This window comes from Lissotriton vulgaris, chromosome 7, assembly GCF_964263255.1.
Source record: "Lissotriton vulgaris chromosome 7, aLisVul1.2, whole genome shotgun sequence".
Lineage (NCBI taxonomy): Eukaryota > Metazoa > Chordata > Amphibia > Caudata > Salamandridae > Lissotriton > Lissotriton vulgaris.
The window spans coordinates 710,779,643-710,799,077 of record NC_141695.1 but is presented as its reverse complement, the minus strand read 5'-3'; the positions used below and the strand labels follow the sequence as shown (position 1 = coordinate 710,799,077).

Here is a 19,435-nt window from a genome sequence, read left to right as displayed (position 1 = left end):
AGCACACGTTATAGATTATTGTTTTTCTCAGTGTTTCCACCATTCGTCACTCTTGCATTCATAAATGACTCTTGTTCATAAGGTCCGGTAGATTCTTTTGAAGTTTTATTTCTGGAATTTCACAGCCAACACGTGTTTCGTCATATTGGGAATGTAACCCACGACTTTCTCAAGGCTCATTCCTGAGTAAATCGGTCGTATATATTATGCGGTGATAATTCCAACCTGCAATGGGTTTCTGTTGGGGGCGTCTGTTAAGTATTGATCCTATCGGTAGAAAAAGCCAAGATGTGGCTTCCGATTCTTTAGAAAATGGCTTTCGCCAGCTCTTGTCGTTATTCTCCTTAGTCCCCCATCTTCCGTAACACAGAGTCTTACTCAGGAATGAGCCTTGAGAACTGTTCAAAGAGCCAGGTCTTGAGGAGTCTCTTGAAGGTTAGAAGGTCTTCGGTCTGCCGTAGGCGGATGGGGAGGGTGTTCCACGTCTTGGCGGCGAGGTGGGAGAATGATCTGCCGCCGGCATTCTCAGACAGCTTGTGAGAACCTCTCTTGGTAAGAGCTCACTCCTTCCTGCCCCTCTGCCCATGAGGTATTCCTGTAGGGGATTTGGCCAGTCCGGTTATTGGTGCAATGCACACTAAATAGATATCCAGCCATACGGCTCATTGTCCTTGCTTGTACTAAGGTCCTTGGCACCTTGTTACCCACAGCTGAGCCTCCAATAAGGATGTGGCTCTCTGCAGAATTTCCACTGAAAGCAAACTGACTCTAGTGCTCATCCACCCAGCCAGATACACTAGGCATGTTAACTTAAAAATTAAGGGGACCAGGCCTACAAAAGCATGTGGTATTCTTACTTAGTCTGTAGGTTTACAATGGACTTCCCTAAATGCATATTTTGCTCTCTTTTGTCAGTTTTCTTCTTTACACAATTCCATTTTCTGCCAGATATGTTACAATGTGATTTTGGGCATTCAACAATTGGAGATGATGTCATGAGCTCCAAAATGTGCGTCTGCCTTCCACATTTCCAAGCCAAAGATCAGTATATTTTTTTCTTCTTCCTCTCACAAAATTGTTGTGCGTAAATTGAACCTGGGTAAAGTAATTTCATTCAAATTGGAAGAACTTCTTATATTAACAGGTTTCCCATCCAACACCACATCTTCATATTTTTACATATTCGCCACAAATGGAATAATTTTATATGAGCGTCTTTGGTGAGTCATGGGTATAGGGAACTTAAGGATCTACTGCAAAGAAAGGATGAGATTTCATTAAACATGTCCCATTAAGAGTTTAACCATTCCAATTCCCTTAAAAAGGTACTTTACGATGTGTGTATTAGAACAACTACACAGTGTGCCCACAAAATCAATCTCTGTGAACACAATGTGGTAATTTCCACCATCTGTTAAAACGTTTGCGTCAGCCCCACTCGCAACAAAAGGCCTTTTTTAAATTCCTTATTTAGGTCATAAGCCTTGGACCATCAGATGATAACAGTCATTGTTTGCTAAAATATGCTGCAACGTCTATGGTCTTCATATTTTTGCACCGAATAGCAGCAGTTGCAGTCTGGGGCCATATTCATTGAAAAGAATAGTGAATGTTTTTTTTTACAAGGCTTGATCTTCTATAATGTTTTTGAGAAACTGGCTAATGATCACAAAATTATAGTTAGATTTTAAGGAAAAGATTGCTGAAACAAAATGATGAGTAGCTTCTATGTGATATATTTTATGTAATATATTTTATGTAAAAAAAAGTATAGACCCAAGGTATTGAATTAACTGGTATTACTTCTATCCAGCTTCATACCACTATCATGATAAACCCGAAAAGCCAGACAAGTGAACTCTTTGTTACGAATATAAGGGATAAATTGAGCAACAGTAAGAATACACATGTAAGGGTTATAAATTGAACCCATTTGCAGCGTACCTGGAGAAAAAATATGCAGAGACCCTGAAAACTATCTAGCAACAGAATAAAGGAATATTCTATCTGATAGATGGCACAGTGCCTGCAGATTGCTTACACAAACCATTCAAGATGTGGTACTGGGTCAAGAAATTGATTCTGTCTCAGCAGGTCACAGGCGAAGACGGCACTGTCACAACATAACAGAGGAGGCTGCAAGGACACTGGATGTAACGTCAGTCGAGATATATGTGACATCACTTTCATTCTTTTATTTTGCACCCAGAACAAGGCTACCATGCAGAAGACAAACGTAGAGGCAATACAAACTAACAGAACTGGTTATCTTCAAGAGGTGAGGCAAAAGGATGGTTAGAAATCTGCGGGCACTGAACCATCCATCAGAAAGAACATTACCAAAGGTCAATAACTTGTTCTTATAATGGATGCTTGTTCCGACAGATTCCTTACATTAACTATTCCCAGAGTATCCTTCCAGGATGAGAGCTAAGGAATGAGGATATCTATTCACCAATTTAGATAAAAAGGCTAAAAGACAGCTCTGCCAAATGTACTTTGCTCCTGTCAAACACTTACTAACAGTAATGTCCAGTGAGCACAGAGGGACAAGTAGCTTCACAGATCTGAACTGGAACTAATCTTTATAAAGCAGACACTTCAGCCAACTCAGCAAAGAATGGACATGGAAAACATCTGTTGGAGATGAATCTACGAGCGCATAACAATTTTCCATGAAATTACAAACACCATTGGAGATCACTTCATCCCGAAAGGAAGGACAGCCAACTGGTAATGCTCAGTCCAGACGATAAACGCCAAGCATTGCCCGTCCTGGTTGGAGATGAGTCTTGCAAGACCAGCCAGACCTGCTACTCCAGTACTTGGTTTACTTGTTGTATTGGCATTATCTTTAATTATTCAATCTTAAGAAGCGTGTTCATAAATCTTAGACCCAAAATAGGACAAAGGCCACATTCGATTTATGGGGACCAAGAAATACCTGGAATAAAACCCCTACCCTTCTAAAACAGGGGCTCAGTCTCATAGGCACCTTTCACCAGGGGAGCTTCACCCTCCTTCATCAAGATATTTGCGTTTGGGACGAGAGGGGAAGGGGACAATGGATAAAGGGGTTGGGTGGGGGCTTTCCAAAAATAGAACAGACTAAACATTTCTTAATATGCAAATGAGCAGCTAGGACTTTGATATGTCTACCCACCTGTGGTACAAGCTTGATACTGGTCTCATAACAAAAAAATCATCATGCTTCCAAGAATCATCTTGGATGCTTGTTCCTACAGCTACCTTACATGTCAGAGATGTTTGTGTATTGTGGAGTTGGAAGACGGAGAATATGATTATGGTATTTACCATATCTGCACCCCCAATCACTGCAGAGATCAAAATGATTGTTGCTGAGCATTTTGCACTGGAAGTTGACTTTGTATATTTGGAAAACAAATAGCTAATCTGCAAAATATTTAAAGCCAATCTACCCAGGAAAAAATATTGTTTTCCCAACGCATTAATCCATTTCATTCCCCATCAGGCTGAACTAATGAACTCTCTGGTAAAGGATGGGCAGAGAAGTAGGCGGAGTCCTAAGATGGAGCCTAGAATTCTACACAAAAGCTGAGTAAGGAACTCCAATTATGGACTATAATTTTTCCAAAGGGGTCGTTTACCCAGCCGGTAAACCATCACTGAAGGGCAAAAATACATCAGCTACTTCTCCAGAATTCCAGTGAACAATGTAGGCTTTATTTGTTTGGTATGTGGCGGGCGTTTGAGTATTCCAGTTGCTCTTACATTAACCAATCTACAAAAGTAGGACAATCCAGAAAAGTAAGAGCAGATTCTGGAGAAGAGTCTAGAAAACAGGTGTGTAGTAAATCCATCAGAAAATGTGAGGGAGCCTAGCCCTGAAGCAACAAATTGCCACCCCCTCTGAGTCACCTTTATCCTCAGGTTGAATAAAATTTGGGAAATTCTGAGCATCACAGTCTGAGATGAAATCAGTGACATTTCTCTTGGGTCACACTTGGAATTTAAAGGTATTTAGCCGCCTTCAAGTGTGAGTCAGTTCTAGTTTTAGCCATGTGGAAAATCTCTGCATCTAAATGCCCAGGGCAAAGAACCTTAGGAGCCACCGCCATGAACAGCATCAACTTTAGCACCGACTGTGGAGCTGGTACCACCACTGACTTCAGAAGTGGATTCATAGTGGCAGAAGTAGTCACTGGAGCTAAAACTGTAATCGCCATCATTACTCCGTCAGATGAAGTCGATGATGTCTATGTCACCTTGATGGCTCCAAAGAGTGCATCAGACGCTGGCTTAGCAAATATTGAAAGGCTCCATCTGAACTTAGGGGACTTTCTGAAGTAATAGAATCGGTTTGGAAGAGGATGATGTACTTTCACTGGAACTCCTTTGCTTAATGAATGAAGAATGGTGCTCCCTCTTGTGTTTTTTATGATGACACAGACTCCTTGAATGGACACTGCAGCATGATCGTGCTGGTCTTGACCTGGGAGGAGACTTGGAGCTTGATTCCTTGGGAGAGACCATCATCACATTCCCCTCTCATTCCCTGGTAGTCTTTAGGTTATAAAAGTACATATATTGCACAATGTGGTGTCATGTGACTTTCCCAGTCAACAGAAACAGGCATTGTGTGGATCTCTCATGGACATCTGCTTCCTACCAGGCATCCATGGCTTAAAGATGCAAGATTTATGAAGAGAATTTTTTTACGTCAAGAAGCATTGAAGAAATAACTGATTAACTGGTTGGGGCTTTTAGCCCTGTGTAGATTAAAGTACAGAAAGAAATGAGCTAACGTCAGCTGTATCGTGGTACCTAGTATATCCAGACCGACATTGTGCCAGGTGCCCCTGCTGCCACACTATCAATATCGCTACAGCACCACTTATTGTTTGTAAACAGAAGAGCATTCTGGATTCAGTCTTGTGTATAGGAAGGGAAACTGCAGGAGCAAGCATCCATTAGAATTAGGGAGCTTACAAATCATGTGCCACTACTGATGACATTCGTTTTCCGGATTTAACACTTAACATAACCAAGGTACTGTCTGTAGACAAAGTCCAGGGAGATACCCATACAAAGCAGCGAAGGCCCTTGGCCTTTAATCACATTCACGCTCAATGGAATAATAATATATGTAAATATTGGCAGCAATCATCTCTAATTGCAGTATCCATGCCTATGTTCAATTACTCATATACCGGTAGTTAACCAGCCTGCCTTTCACTCTTCCTATGTGCAACATGATCTACTGTGCAGCACTTTGACCGAAGGGGGATCATTTCAAATATACACAGATCTTGAAATCATGTTCTATTAAATTGGACAGCTGAAATCCACTGAAAAAATCCAAAGGTCACAGCATACATATCTGATTGGAAAAAGACTTTTGTTATCTGTCATAAGCACAATAACACTCAGACTACAAAGAAAGCTCTTCATTCATTATTAAACGATGCCCTGATGGAGTTCAGGCAGGCAGTGATGCAATTTGCCGAGCTGGAATTGAAGAAAGGTTGAAAAGCATTAGGGCACCGACAAAGGTCCTTGGCAACATATTTCAAACTTCCCTAACCTTCAAAATGAAGAGCCACGTGCTCAGCCTGCACAACGCCAACTCCTTGGTGGCCTAAAAGCTCAGGATGCTGGCCCCGACTGCTGCACATGATCTTGTCCTATGCCTGGGGGAAGACACTTTTTAATCTGCTCTGATCAGCTTTCACGACCTCTTTAACTTCGCTTTTTCGAGAAACTGGAAATATTGGGCCTCTCCAGGAAAATGATATTTTATTTGAATATATTCTCAGTCACGAATGACAAGGGTGGTTCTGGTTTCGTCTGCAGATTATATTTCTTATGGGGGCTTTAAAGTTTTCGATGCTCCTGTGTTACTTGGAAATGTGACTTAAGGATGACGGTGTTCTGCAGGGCCCACTGCCTGGAAGGGACTACAACCTCAGGGGTATAAAGGCAGTGACTAAGGATAAGTGGTAGGTCATTTAAAATCTGCAGAGGAGGCTTCCCATGAAGATAAAGTGATATGTGTCAGGTTCTGATCCCGCCATGGTAAGATAGTGCAGATGCTTTTGTATGGTGCCAATAATCCTTCAGAAGATCTTGATGTGCCTTAGTTGACAAGAAGTAGCTACACTGTGGTGAGTGTTTAGTTGGAAGGGTGATGAATTGCAATGTGCTTTATGTAGGAAATATTGTGGTGTTGTGCGTGAGTGACCAGAGTGGTGCTCCTATCCTGGGTTAGGATTCAAAGCTTAATAGTTTAATAGTAGAAAGAAGTGCAAGAGATCACATGCACACACTTTGCAACAATAAATCTAATATTCTGCAGGTTTCTATAGCATGCTCTGGATGGCTGAGCATCCTTCAACCTGTACGGGATTCCGCAGTCAAAACCAATGCGCTAAAGAGTCCCTGGACATGCGACACACGAGGAACCCGCCTGAATAGACCATAAGGAGCCTTACTTAGTGAAAGATCTTGAGGGTACCGTCAGGAGACAAGGAGGCAGGTCTTCAGGAAGACATATCATCATACTGAAAGTTCTTTGGGTACCACACAGCAGTGATACATGGGTGAAGTGTAGGGCTACACTGATTACGGAAAGCCAGGGTAACAGCTTCTGATTACTTTGAGGCCACGAGAACTAGAGACGATTGGCCTGCTGGTGGCAGAAGAGCAATATATGGCATGTAATAGTTACAGCCAGCCAGCATTAATACCCTATTTTTCCCACCAGTGAACAGAAGGTGTATCCCATGGTGCCCTCAATATACAGGTAGTTATCATATATACTCTGACTAGACAGTTTATGTGTTCAATCAGGGTTGATAGGCGTCAGTCCTTTTCATGTGCTGGATAAATGTCACCTTCCAATAATTTACAAATATTTCTGAATCAATGAAGGGTGGCTACATGTGCGGAAGGGCGATTCAAATGGCATGTACTGGTTGGGGATCAGCTCATGAGGGACATAGGTTCAACATTTATGCTAGATTGCTTAAAGGCAGTTGCGATAAATGACTTTTCGGAACAACTCATGAGCACCATATGCATAGTGTATGGATTCCATTCGTTATAGTAAGCCAGGGTAAGTGCTTTATTTGAGTCTTTCTTGTAACTTTCTTCTCCAACTTGGGACTGATCTCCAGAGAATGCTCAGTTTATGACGTGTCTACATGCAAGAGTCATTCTGCACTTTATTTTGAGAAAGGTCAAATCTTCACTTCCTTCTTAAACTTCAGAAGCTCTTGAGCATTTTGTAGCCTAGCTGGTAAGACATTCCAAAATTGTGGTGTCTGCACTTAAACTATGTTCATCAATGCTTTTCTTCTTGTAGGAGTGTTTAGACAAGCGAGGGACTAGTCTACAATAGAATGCTCTACTCTGGAAGTATCTCTGATATTTAGCTTGAAAGAACAACTGACCTTTCCATTGGATGGTCCCGTGAATGATGCTGGGAGCCCTGAAGGCAGAGCATCTACTGAAAGTAGCCAGTGAAGTGCTTTAAGCACTGGTGTAATGTGATTCCATTGAGCCATCAACTTAAATCTTTTGCAATTTGTGAAGCAGGAAGAGGTGCACTTTTGGGCCAAGGCAAATTTCCATAATCAACCTAATCAAAAGTAGTTTCTCTGAATATTCTGGGGGTGAGAACATGCAACATAGTTTTCCTATTGTGTAGAAGGTACTTTTTGTGACGTTGCTTCCTTGCTGGATGAAGGGAAGCTTGGATTTTGTAATTACTTAGATATTTCTTACAAACTCTGATGTCCTGAGGACAAAATGGTTGTAGGTTGGTAGTTACTTCATTGTCATAATCTCAGTTCTTGAGAAACAGAATTTAAGATGGTTGAACAGCAGCCATATACCATCAGCACGGAGACACTTGTCATATCTAGACTACTCCAGGTCTTTAGGGACTTCCCGTTTTAAATGTATCTGTGTGACATCGGCGTAATTAAAGAATATTAGGCAGAAGGAACTGATAAGGTGTGGTTAAGGAAGTGAGGTAGAGATTGAAAGGAAATGTAAAGAGCCCATTGAGGAATGCACAATGTGCAGTTAGAGGAGATGAATTGAACAGGTGAGATTTTACTTTGCCTGCAACGTAAATAGGAGTAGATTCAGTTTAGTATATTTCTTTGTATGCTAAGCTCAGACAACACCAAAATTCGACAATGGGATGAGCGTTCGTAGTGCATCTATTCAATTTCTTGCCCTCTATCAGTTCCAGATAATCTCAAATGAATTTCAAGGCAGAATCACTGTCTTTGCCTTTCGAAGAAACTAAATTGCTAGTCTGAGAGTACACTGTTCTCTCAAAGAATTTGGGCGTCAGGGAGAAGGCAGTTATTTCAATTCAGTTTGTTGCTCTTTTTTTGATGAGTGGTTTGATGAAGGAGGTCTTGAGTTCAGAAGGGAAAGGCCCTGAATCTAGTGTAATAGGAAGTATGTAGTTCACCGACAAGATAACAGATGTGGTAAGATGTATTTGGAGACTTGTGCCAGCAAAGTGTCTGAGGAAAAGCCAGAAGCCTGCTTCTCTTTATCTGTTCATTGAATTTGGTATCTCATATGAATCTGTGATATTTGTCTGTTTTTAACATTTCTTTTGCTATTCAAGTTCTTTGCAGAGTGGGTGCTGTTTATCATGCAACTGAGGTAGTCTTCAAGTTGTCTTTCTTCTGGAGACAAACTCTTTGGCAATTGCTTCACAGAAGACGTCCTTATGTGATATTTAGGTGGAGGTGCGTTCTGGATTGCAGAACTCTGAGAGCATGCTGTGTAGTTCCTTTGATGGCCATTCACAACAGACAGTAGGAGACAAAAACAATGGTGGTGTAAGCAAGGTTCTCAGGGCTGGACTGGGAACAGCAACCAGCCCTGGCAGATTGCTGCTCTATCTGCCCTGGAAGCAAGGGTTGTATAAAGAAGGGTCCCTGTGAACAACTATGTCATCATTTGTTTTTATTTTAAAGAGAATGTAAAACACATCTCCGCACTGTAAATTAATCACAATGGGTTAAACAGTATACTTGGTAAATAACAGTGCCCCAAAGGAAGGAAGTGTGGTAGCGTGATGCTGTGAGAAGAGGGAAAAGTGAAGGGTAGAATTAGAGACATTGAATAAATATCAAATTTCATTCGAAATACAGTCGATATTGTAGAGGCTTCAGAACACTGAGCCAGAATAGGGGATCAACACATATCCCATGGTACTAGAGAAAGTCTATATTGACACAGGAAAATCCAAATTACTGCGGGCAGTGTCAACTGAAAACCAGAAAAAGAGGTAGCCGTCGACGTTTCGACCCCACGCTACAGTTGTAGATATGATTGTTGCCTTACATCGGGGTCTTCATCAGGACATAATATATACTGGGTGCACTACAATTTCTGTAAAGATGTAAACAATATAGTATAAGTATGAGGAAACGGACTGTGAATGTCAAGTTACCGTGGAGGGCGGTAAACAAACCATTTAAAATATTGCCATGGTGCTAAGAAGAGATTTACTTGTTGCAATGTAAATCTTAAATTCATTAATACATTTATCAAAGAGAAAATCATGTTTTTAACATCCGTATTAAATACTTGGAAGAGATTTCTGAGGACCAATGAATGATACCTAATTCACCTTTTTTTTAAAAGACAAACAAACAAACAAAAACACAAGCACTCCTGACTCAACCAGAAGAAACCAAATCAAAGTCGTAAACCAGCATAATATCCTAGGGCAGGTTCGAATTAGTGACATGGCACTAGAGTTGACAAATACAAAAGTTCAGTAAAGTACAATTAAGGCTTGGGTCTCTTCATGACCCAGAGGAACCTTGATCTAATCATAGGAAAGCTAGCTATACCCAAATCATTTAGAGCGTTTGATATAGTAAGCTTCAAAGGCTTACCTGTCACCAAAGGCGACGAAAACTATGATGATTCACTGTGTATAGGTCCTAAGATTATAAGGAATTCTGAAACAAGTCCAAGAAATGTGTACAAGTCGTAAGAAAGAACATCATTCAACATGTGGTATATTAATCAATAGGACTACCCGCCCACATACCTGCTGGCAAGGGGACTGGGTATGTGTCAATAAATAACGTGCTCTCAAACCGTCGTATCTGTAGGCAACAAATGCGACTATCAGTTATCACCAACAAGATAATTGGGAAGTCAAAAGGAAGCGCTACACCAGGGACTGGTCTTACCTATCAGTCGGTGTTAATGCCGACTCGATCAAAGAGCTCCACTGAGGTCACCCGAAAGGTATGGATGAGCCGATGAAATGAAACCCAACCGTGCGTCGATTACGATCGCACCGAGTATCCAGTTCTGTGGGCGGTAATGGGATTAATTAATACCCAGCTCACTGAATAAAATGTTTAGCAACGTGCATAGTTCAAACATGCCTTACCCGCAATGTGAAAAGGTAGGCGTTTAACTCCAGCCGTCTCGTGTCTGCCTCTCGCCAGAGAAGCGTTTGGTCTGGACGTGGAAATGGGGGAAGGACTCAAATGTCTTCCGGGTCGTTGCTCCGGGCAACAGTATGCTAACTTTTACGGGCGTTTACGGTGAAACGCATGAGTCAACAAACCACCCCGGCATCGTTAATCACTAACTGGGCGCCTTGTTTCATTTCAATTAAAGAACTTGGAGGCATTGCAACCAGTACATAGTAGCTCAACAGTTATAAGTCTGCACTGACAACTGCGGACCTATCACACACAGTGGTAAAAAGTAATACTATATAATGCATTTAAACTATAGGGTATTTTAGAGCTAGTTTCTGTAGCAATTACATTAGTTAATTTTAGAAGAAGAATGTGGCAGATGTCTCTCTAAAGAATGTCTCTCACAAGAACAAATTGCTTCAGGATCGTGGTTAGCAGTGTACTGAGTCTGGAGATGTAATACAACAGATTAATGCGTTCAAAAATCGCGAACCTTTGGTCGGGGTGTTCACTACATTGTAGGAAACTGTCAGACACATTGCAACAAGGTATCGGACATTTAGTTACTCCATAATTGTGGATGTGTTTGCAAAATCTATTTGCCAAGGACCTCTCGCACATGAGGGTCAAAAGCAAATTTGTAGTACAATATATTATATTTCACATAGGTTATATGACTACACATTGCAATAGCAGATACATCAGTAGATTAAAGGAGAAAACATTATGCAGATGCACCTCTCAAACATGAGGGTGAAGATCGCTGTATGGAACATTTCACCGGCCGAAGTTAGCCAATTGAGCATGGCTGCTTTCAGCTTCATTTAACCCATTATGAATAGTATCCATGATTGTCATCCATTTCGATTCTCTAAGGGTTAAGATACGTGCCATATCTCCACCCCTGGGTCCCAGGTTTATTTTCTCTAGTACTAGCCACTGTAGAGTATCAGGAGTATGGCCTTTCAGTGTGCAGTGGTCTACTAGGGGTGCCCCCTGTACCCCACATCTGATTCTACTTCCATGTTGGGTTTCATTTCATCGGCTCATCCATACCTTTCGGGTGACCTCAGTGGAGCTCTTTGATCGAGTCGGTATTAACACCGACTGATAGGTAAGACCAGTCCCTGGTGTAGCGCTTCCTTTTGACTTCCCAATTATCTTGTTGGTGATAACTGATAGTCGCATTTGTTGCCTACAGATACGACGGTTTGAGAACACGTTATTTATTGACACGTACCCAGTCCCCTTGCCAGCAGGTATGTGGGCGGGTAGTCCTATTGATTAATATACCACATGTTGAATGATGTTCTTTCTTACGACTTGTACACATTTCTTGGACTTGTTTCAGAATTCCTTATAATCTTAGGACCTATACACAGTGAATCATCATAGTTTTTGTCGCCTTTGGTGACAGGTAAGCCTTTGAAGCTTACTATATCAAACGCTCTAAATGATTTGGGTATAGCTAGCTTTCCTATGATTAGATCAAGGTTCCTCTGGGTCATGAAGAGACCCAAGCCTTAATTGTACTTTACTGAACTTTAGTATTTGTCAACTCTAGTGCCATGCCACTAATTCAAACCTGCCCTAGGATATTATGCTGGTTTACGACTTTGATTTGGTTTCTTCTGGTTGAGTCAGGAGTGCTTGTGTGTTTGTTTGTTTGTCTTTTAAAAAAAAGGTGAATTAGGTATCATTCATTGGTCCTCAGAAATCTCTTCCAAGTATTTAATACGGATGTTAAAAACATGATTTTCTCTTTGATAAATGTATTAATGAATTTAAGATTTACATTGCAACAAGTAAATCTCTTCTTAGCACCATGGCAATATTTTAAATGGTTTGTTTACCGCCCTCCACGGTAACTTGACATTCACAGTCCGTTTCCTCATACTTATACTATATTGTTGACATCTTTACAGAAATTGTAGTGCACCCAGTATATATTATGTCCTGATGAAGACCCCGATGTAAGGCAACAATCATATCTACAACTGTAGCGTGGGGTCGAAACGTCGACGGCTACCTCTTTTTCTGGTTTTCAGTTGACACTGCCCGCAGTAATTTGGATTTTCCTGTGTCAATATAGACTTTCTCTAGTACCATGGGATATGTGTTGATCCCCTATTCTGGCTCAGTGTTCTGAAGCCTCCACAATATCGACTGTATTTAGAATGAAATTTGATATTTATTCAATGTCACTAATTCTACCCTTCACTTTTCCCTCTTCTCACAGCATCACGCTACCTCACTTCCTTCCTTTGGGGCACTGTTATTTACCAAGTATATTGTTTAACCCATTGTGATTAATTTACAGTGCGGAGATGTGTTTTACATTCTCTTTAAAATAAAAACAAATGATGACATAGTTGTTCACAGGGACCCTTCTTTATACACTAGTTAGCACCCAGGTCCCATGTGGATTCCATTGGGTAAAACCCCCTTTTTGATACCAACTGGAAGCAAGGGGGGCGGGCAATCCTGGGAAGAAACACAGCTCACGCTTTTGTTACAGGGGGCCAATATTGCAGCAGTACTGCAAAGCCAGCCCCCAGCAACAAAACCAGCCCCAACCTCTCCGGCCCACCGGGGAAATGCCCGGTGCCCACTATGGCCAGTCCGGCCCTGCATCCAGGCCAAATCGTCATCCTTCAAATCCCAAACATAGTTAAAAGCTTGAAGCCAAAAGAGTGCAAGAAGTGCAGCTTTTTCTTCTGTCGGTTGCTTGCCTGAGGGCAAATTAGACATTACTTGATTATATGAGTGAGATGGCTGCTTCAAAGGGCAAAAATGGTAAGAGTTACCCTGCTCCTCAACCCCATCCAGTCATAACTGGGAGACTGGTGCACTTTCTCAGTCTGCTGTGAAGATTATGAAGAGCTGGAACAGTTAACACAAAAAAATCACAATAGAGCATGTGTCCTCAAAGATGTGACATGAACGTCCCGAAAGCCCTACTCCATGGGAAGCGGCACATTTCTTTACTCTTTTGGATACACTTTACTGTTCCAAATAAGTGTCAAATCTCCAGACTCCTGAAGGCAGGGCCAGTGTGTGGTTACATACACCGGATGTTATGTTTGCTGATCTCCTAGCCGGTTTGTTTTGCCTTTCACATTGACTTTTGGCTCCCCTGAAGTACTTTCCCCTTTACCGGTTCTACCTGGCCTGATCTTCTTCCAAACCCCTTTTTACTTTTCCCCCTATACCGTCTATTACCGTATGACATGTGTATATGTTATTCTATGCTATAGTAACTCTTGTTACTGTGTAACACTGTTTTTGTTTCCTATGTGAAACTAGGCTTCTGTAACAGTTGTAATTTTGTATCTCGCTAATCCTCATGTAAAGCGCCCCGATACCTCTGGGTCTAGCCAGCGCTATATAAAACTCTACAAATAAAAAATAAATAAACTGTGCACGGGTGATGGGTGGAAATGCTTGAGGTATTCTGACACACTGGTAATTACCATAAGAGTATTCCATTAAATCATTATTTAGCTCCACTTTGTCATGACAGCGACCAGCCATGAACAAATCAACCTTGGCCCAACCCAAAAAGAAACTGTCTGGCTGAAACTTCTAGGTCACATATCCTGGGAGAACATACACAACCCCAAATACAATTATTGGGCCTCACAGATAGAGTGGCATAAACCGTGCCAAAAGTAATGCCAGTGGTTCATGTTGATACAAACATTTCCATCAACCACTTTGAGCTATTTAGGTGATTACAGGAACAGATCAGGTCTCTATTGGTTAACTGGATACCACTTGGAAGGTGTGCACCACAAGGGGAATGAAGTGTGGAATAGAGTCAGAGTTTATCATTTTTGCTGGTCTGTCCATCCCAGAGCTCATCTCATTTTGTATTTAAACATTTTCAACAGATAGTCCAGTTCTGGAATTGGAGGTGATGTTTAAGGTCAGATCAGTTTTGTCCCTTACCAAAAAGAGTCTCTAGTTGAAAACGCACAAAGAAAGCTGGATACTCAAAACACAGTCTGAAATTGCTGTAGATTGAGACCTTACAAAAAACACATTTTGAAAGGAGAAAGTTACTGACTCAATAGTCAATCCAAATCGTATATGAGGATGCCCTTGAGCAGTATATTTAAAACGTATGCCATTCTCTTCAATATGAAAAACTATTTGTATCAAAATACATGATGAAGGTTAGTATAATGTGATTACATAACTGACTATAACACAATACAAAGCATTGGCAAAGCCAATAGGTTTCACTTTTGGGACCTATTTACTTTGTAAATGCCTTTTAGTCATGCTGTAAGGCATTGGCAAAATGCTCTGCAACATGTCTAAAATATATATATATTTTAAACCTTGAGAACGTGGCTGTGTTATTTTGCATGATCTATTATGCATGCACACCTACAAAACAACAAGTGTGCCATATTTTTTTTTGCATTCCCCAGTCTGAGAGTCAGAGATGGATTGGTAAATAAATACAACATTAATCAAGGGAGAAACACACCAGCGACAAAGCAACGCGGGGTGGGGATGCGGGAGGATACTTGCAAGGACAAGTGCAACACATAGGTGGCAGAAGAGAAGCACATAGGCGACCGAGATCAACATAGAGTGAAAAAGAGGAGGGAAGATAAACACACGAGGGACACAACTGGAAAACATATGCAATCTCACAGAGTGCTTAACCAGAAAGAAAAAGTAACGCCTGAAAAAAAGCAGTGAAAAGACAGAAGTAATGAGGCTTTGCTCTAGGTGAGGGACAGACATAAGAAGTGGAAGGAAAGACCACACAAGATAACAAATACAAAAGCAAACAAATAAAGGTGACAATAAAGCCATCCAATGGTAAGCAACCGGTGGGCCTTAAGCCCACTGTACCAAAGCGTGAATGGTGGATGGGAATGTGGGCGCCCACAACTTAATCAGTAAGAGAAGTAGATAAACAGCTAAGTCCAAACAACAAGAGTCCATATCTCATTTGGTGCTCTGGAGGAGGAGGATCCACCAAATCTTCCTCTACCAGAGAAAATCCAAACCGAATTGTAATGTTAACCAAGCACACAAAAAGATTAGATGTCGAAGTCATGGTATCAACAGTTCTCCTTTGAGGAGAACAAAAAGCTGGATGAATCGCAGTTCGGCTTTCGCCGATATCATGGAACTGAGACCGCCCTGGTCAAAGCGGCGGACGATATCAGATCTATCCGGGATGCAGGAGGCTCAGCCATCCTGATCCTACTGGACCTATCGGCGGCTTTCGACACGGTCGACCATGCCACCCTAGTCGACCGTGTCGAGAGCATGGGTATCCGAGGCAACGCCAAAAATCTTATTGCCTCCTTCCTGGCTAACAGGACCCAGGTTGTCACTGTGGGACCTTTCGAGTCCTCTCCCTTGTCATTACCTTGTGGAGTTCCTCAGGGCTCATCCCTTAGTCCGACACTCTTTAACATTTATGTGTCGGACCTTGCCAAAGTCATCAGGGCACATGGGATGAGCCTGACGTCCTACGCAGATGACACTCAACTGGTCCTAGCTGTTAAGAACGATGGGCCACAAAAAGCCAATATGCTTAATCAGGGCATGCAGGCAATTAGCGGCTGGATGGCCGACAATTGCCTGAAACTAAACTCTGAAAAATCAGAAGTTGTAGTTTTCGGCAATCTTTCCCCGGAGTGGTCCTCTTCATGGTGGCCTTCGTCTATGGGCCAGCCTCCAAACCCGGTTGATAAGGTCAGGAACCTGGGTGTCATGTTTGACAATCATCTGAATTTCCTACCTCATGCTAACCAGATCTCCTCCTCCGCCTTTTACAAACTTCGGCTCATTAAGAAAATTCTGCCCTTTTTACCCGAACATCTTGCCAAAACCTTGGTGAGCGCCCTGGTTCTCTCCACCCTAGATTACTGCAACGCCTTGTTTCTAGGTGCTCAGGAGAGAGTGCTAGCTAAAATGCAGGTTATCCAGAATGCAGCTGCAAGGCTTCTAGGGCGCGTCTCTAAATACCAATCGGTCTCACCAACCATAAGACAACTTCATTGGCTCCCGGTGAAAAAGAGGATTAAGTTTAAGGCATTATGTCTAATATACAAGGCCCTACACAATGCCGGACCAGTGTTCTTCACTCAGAACTTAACCTACTACTGCCCGTCTAGAACACTGCGTTCCTCTAGTTCCTCTGATCTGGTGGTCCCCCGAACTAAAACTGTCAACTGGGGTGACAGACGATTCCTGGTCGCTGCACCGAAACTGTGGAACACACTCCCCCACTCAATTAAGACCAGCTCCTCCCTCTGGTCTTTCCGTAAAAGCCTTAAAACATGGCTTTTCAATCTTTGATCTCCACTATCCTCTGTATTCAGTGCCTCCAAGGGTTAAACATCGCAGTTATCTAGCGCTGAGATGCCTTAGGGCCTTCGTTCGCGCTTTATAAATGTTGTTATATATATATATATATATATAAATATATAATTTAATCTAATATTCAATTTCACCCTTATACTTAAACTTTTCACTTGCCAACACGTGTTGTGTCTATACACTGTAGGCGTAACAGCAGACTACATCAGTGCTAGATACGTGTGTGTAATGCTTCGTCCTATAATGAGAGTGAGCAAGGTCTGTACAATGCATTCATTCCAATGGTCGGGAGAAAGAAATGTTTGCTCTTTGAGTGTCCCGAGGACTGGTATAGTGGTTGGGTGCCTGCGTCTGATGAAGGTTGAAATTTGTGAGGAAGATAGTCCCACTCCCTTCGAATAACAAGTCTAAGCCCACTGTAAGCTGACAATATGATTTTTAAGAACCAGAATGGTTACGCTGTCTGGTAGGCAAAACCTAAAGAAATCAGACTCGCTGAAAGATTTGTTGTATATACCAGTCACAACATAGACTTTCCTTCAAAAATATATGTGTGCTAAGCATATTTGCAGGAATTTTGGTCCTATTTGTGAATTTCATACAGTTCTGCAATTTGCCTTAACCTGCGTTATTAAACTCTAACAATATAATTATATATTTCAGACTTCTACTGAGATGTACTCCTCTAGTTATGGATTTCACATTCCTTTTGTGTATAGTGTCCATGTATTTGTTGTTATTTAAAGAATTTAGCGCCATCTTAGAATTCAAACTTTTTCTTTGACATGGAAAGCCGTTCCAAACTATTATGCTAAAATGGCATCAAGGCGTACAGCGGTGCCCTAAGTATAGTCTAAGATTGCTCCTTTCCAAATGACACATTGCAGTATTCATCGTTACACTTTTTGTCCATTATTGCACACAAGAAAGGAAGTGAATGTTTGATGTAAGAGGAGTTTGCTGAAGTTATCCAAGCTGAGGATGAGTGTGTTTGTGGTGACATATCCCTGCGCCCATCTAATCCTCGCTCGTTTTATTTCCACACCTCTCTAGCAGACCCCTTCATCAGACTCTTGAGATTTTCAGTCCCATTGATTTCCCTAGATTTTCCGTGGTCTGACCATCTCTGCCCCATGCCCCCATCAGGTCACCCATGGTTTTCAGTGTTCTCACACTACCTCACTAGGGAAGGCCCTTCTTGAAGGTAGCATTAAATAATTTAAAATAACGGACACTGTTGCCTCGAGGGCTGCACGTCGGAAACAAGAACTAGCTCCGCCTGTGGGAACCTCCAGCTTTTTTACTCTACTGTGTGCACCACCATATCAGACTGTTCAGTTTTCGGTCACGTGGCTCACCTGCGAGGACTTGGCAAGCTTCTGCGAGTATTCCTTCTCACACTGCTTCAACTTGATGTTGGCCTGAAAGACACACAAAGGGAAAGGAGATTAGCTCGGATGAAGAACGTGTACAGACACTTTGCCACTGACCCCTCTCCTTGGCACCTCATTTACATGCCTATCTCTAAGCGCGGCTGGGCGCAGTGCCAACTTAAACGCCCTTTTGTGGCAGCCAGAAAAGCACAAGGGCTCGGCTTTGATCTGCGGCCAAGTATTCATCACTTAGAAGGCGGGGTAGAGGGGATGGCAGGAAGAATGCTACCTCTGCTGCCAATTATTAGAAAAACATAAAGGCTCTGCAGATGAAAAAGCACCGAAGTGTATCCCGATGACTTCATCCGAGTAAAAACAGAAAACTCACACATTGAAAGGAACACACACACCCACCCCGCCCGCCCCTCGACAGAGGCTCCGATGGAAACTCTTTAGGAACATGGTGAATGTATACATGACTACCAAAGGAAAAAGAGAATCATTTGCAACGTGTCTAGCTAGGGCTTTATGGCACTTGTTTTGATCCCGAATGTTCCACCCCCCCTACCTACGTCGTATTTGTTTACAACTTTTTATCCCTGTAAAGAGCTCTGATGCCCTAACGGGGCATGTTTGCTCTCTATAAAACACCAATAAATAAATATGATCGTTAAACATTTTGTGTACCATGGAAGAATGCATGTTTGAGGTAGCACCACCACAACGGAGACATTTGTGTTTTGTGTTTGTTTCAAGGCGATGACACCATGTTCATCAGCATTAGTACAGTACAGATTCACTACCAGTCAAAAGGACCCTCTAGACTTTAACATAGAAAGAGAGGGTGGGAACGCCCATAGCAGAAGATAAAGCAAAGATATAGTCAGCCTGATCTCAGCCAGGAAGGCGTTCCAGACCAGATACAACACAACTTTCAGAGAGTGGCTATGGAGGGCCACATGCTCTGCAGCGTTTTGAGACCATCTTCAAGTGCACACTAGACCTGCCTGGGAGCAGGCACAGATATCGGCTTCTCTGTGGGATACTTGAGGATAACTTCAGTCCAAGGGTGCTCAGTTACTAGAGACCATACTTAAAGAGAAAAGTGTACTGACTGTAAATATGAACCAAGAGTTACTGATTGTAAGCCTTTTGTCAATTTCTTAAAATCTTGACCCTGCTCCCGAGATGTGATCCCATAAAAGGAAAGCTCATCCACCTTATTGTCTCCTACATAGCCAGAGT

The 19,435-nt window shown here is 42.1% G+C and overlaps 1 protein-coding gene across 2 annotated transcripts in view; it reads right to left on the bottom strand.

Annotated features, from left to right (window-relative positions):
• Positions 1-19,435, bottom strand: part of CEP112 (centrosomal protein 112) — a 2,145,639-nt gene that overhangs the window by 397,319 nt on the left and 1,728,885 nt on the right. For both annotated transcript variants that reach the window (XM_086930940.1, XM_086930941.1), the window contains one exon: positions 18,176-18,238. In XM_086930940.1, coding sequence (XP_086787066.1) covers positions 18,176-18,238 — 63 coding nt within the window. The remainder of the gene's footprint in view (positions 1-18,175; positions 18,239-19,435) is intronic.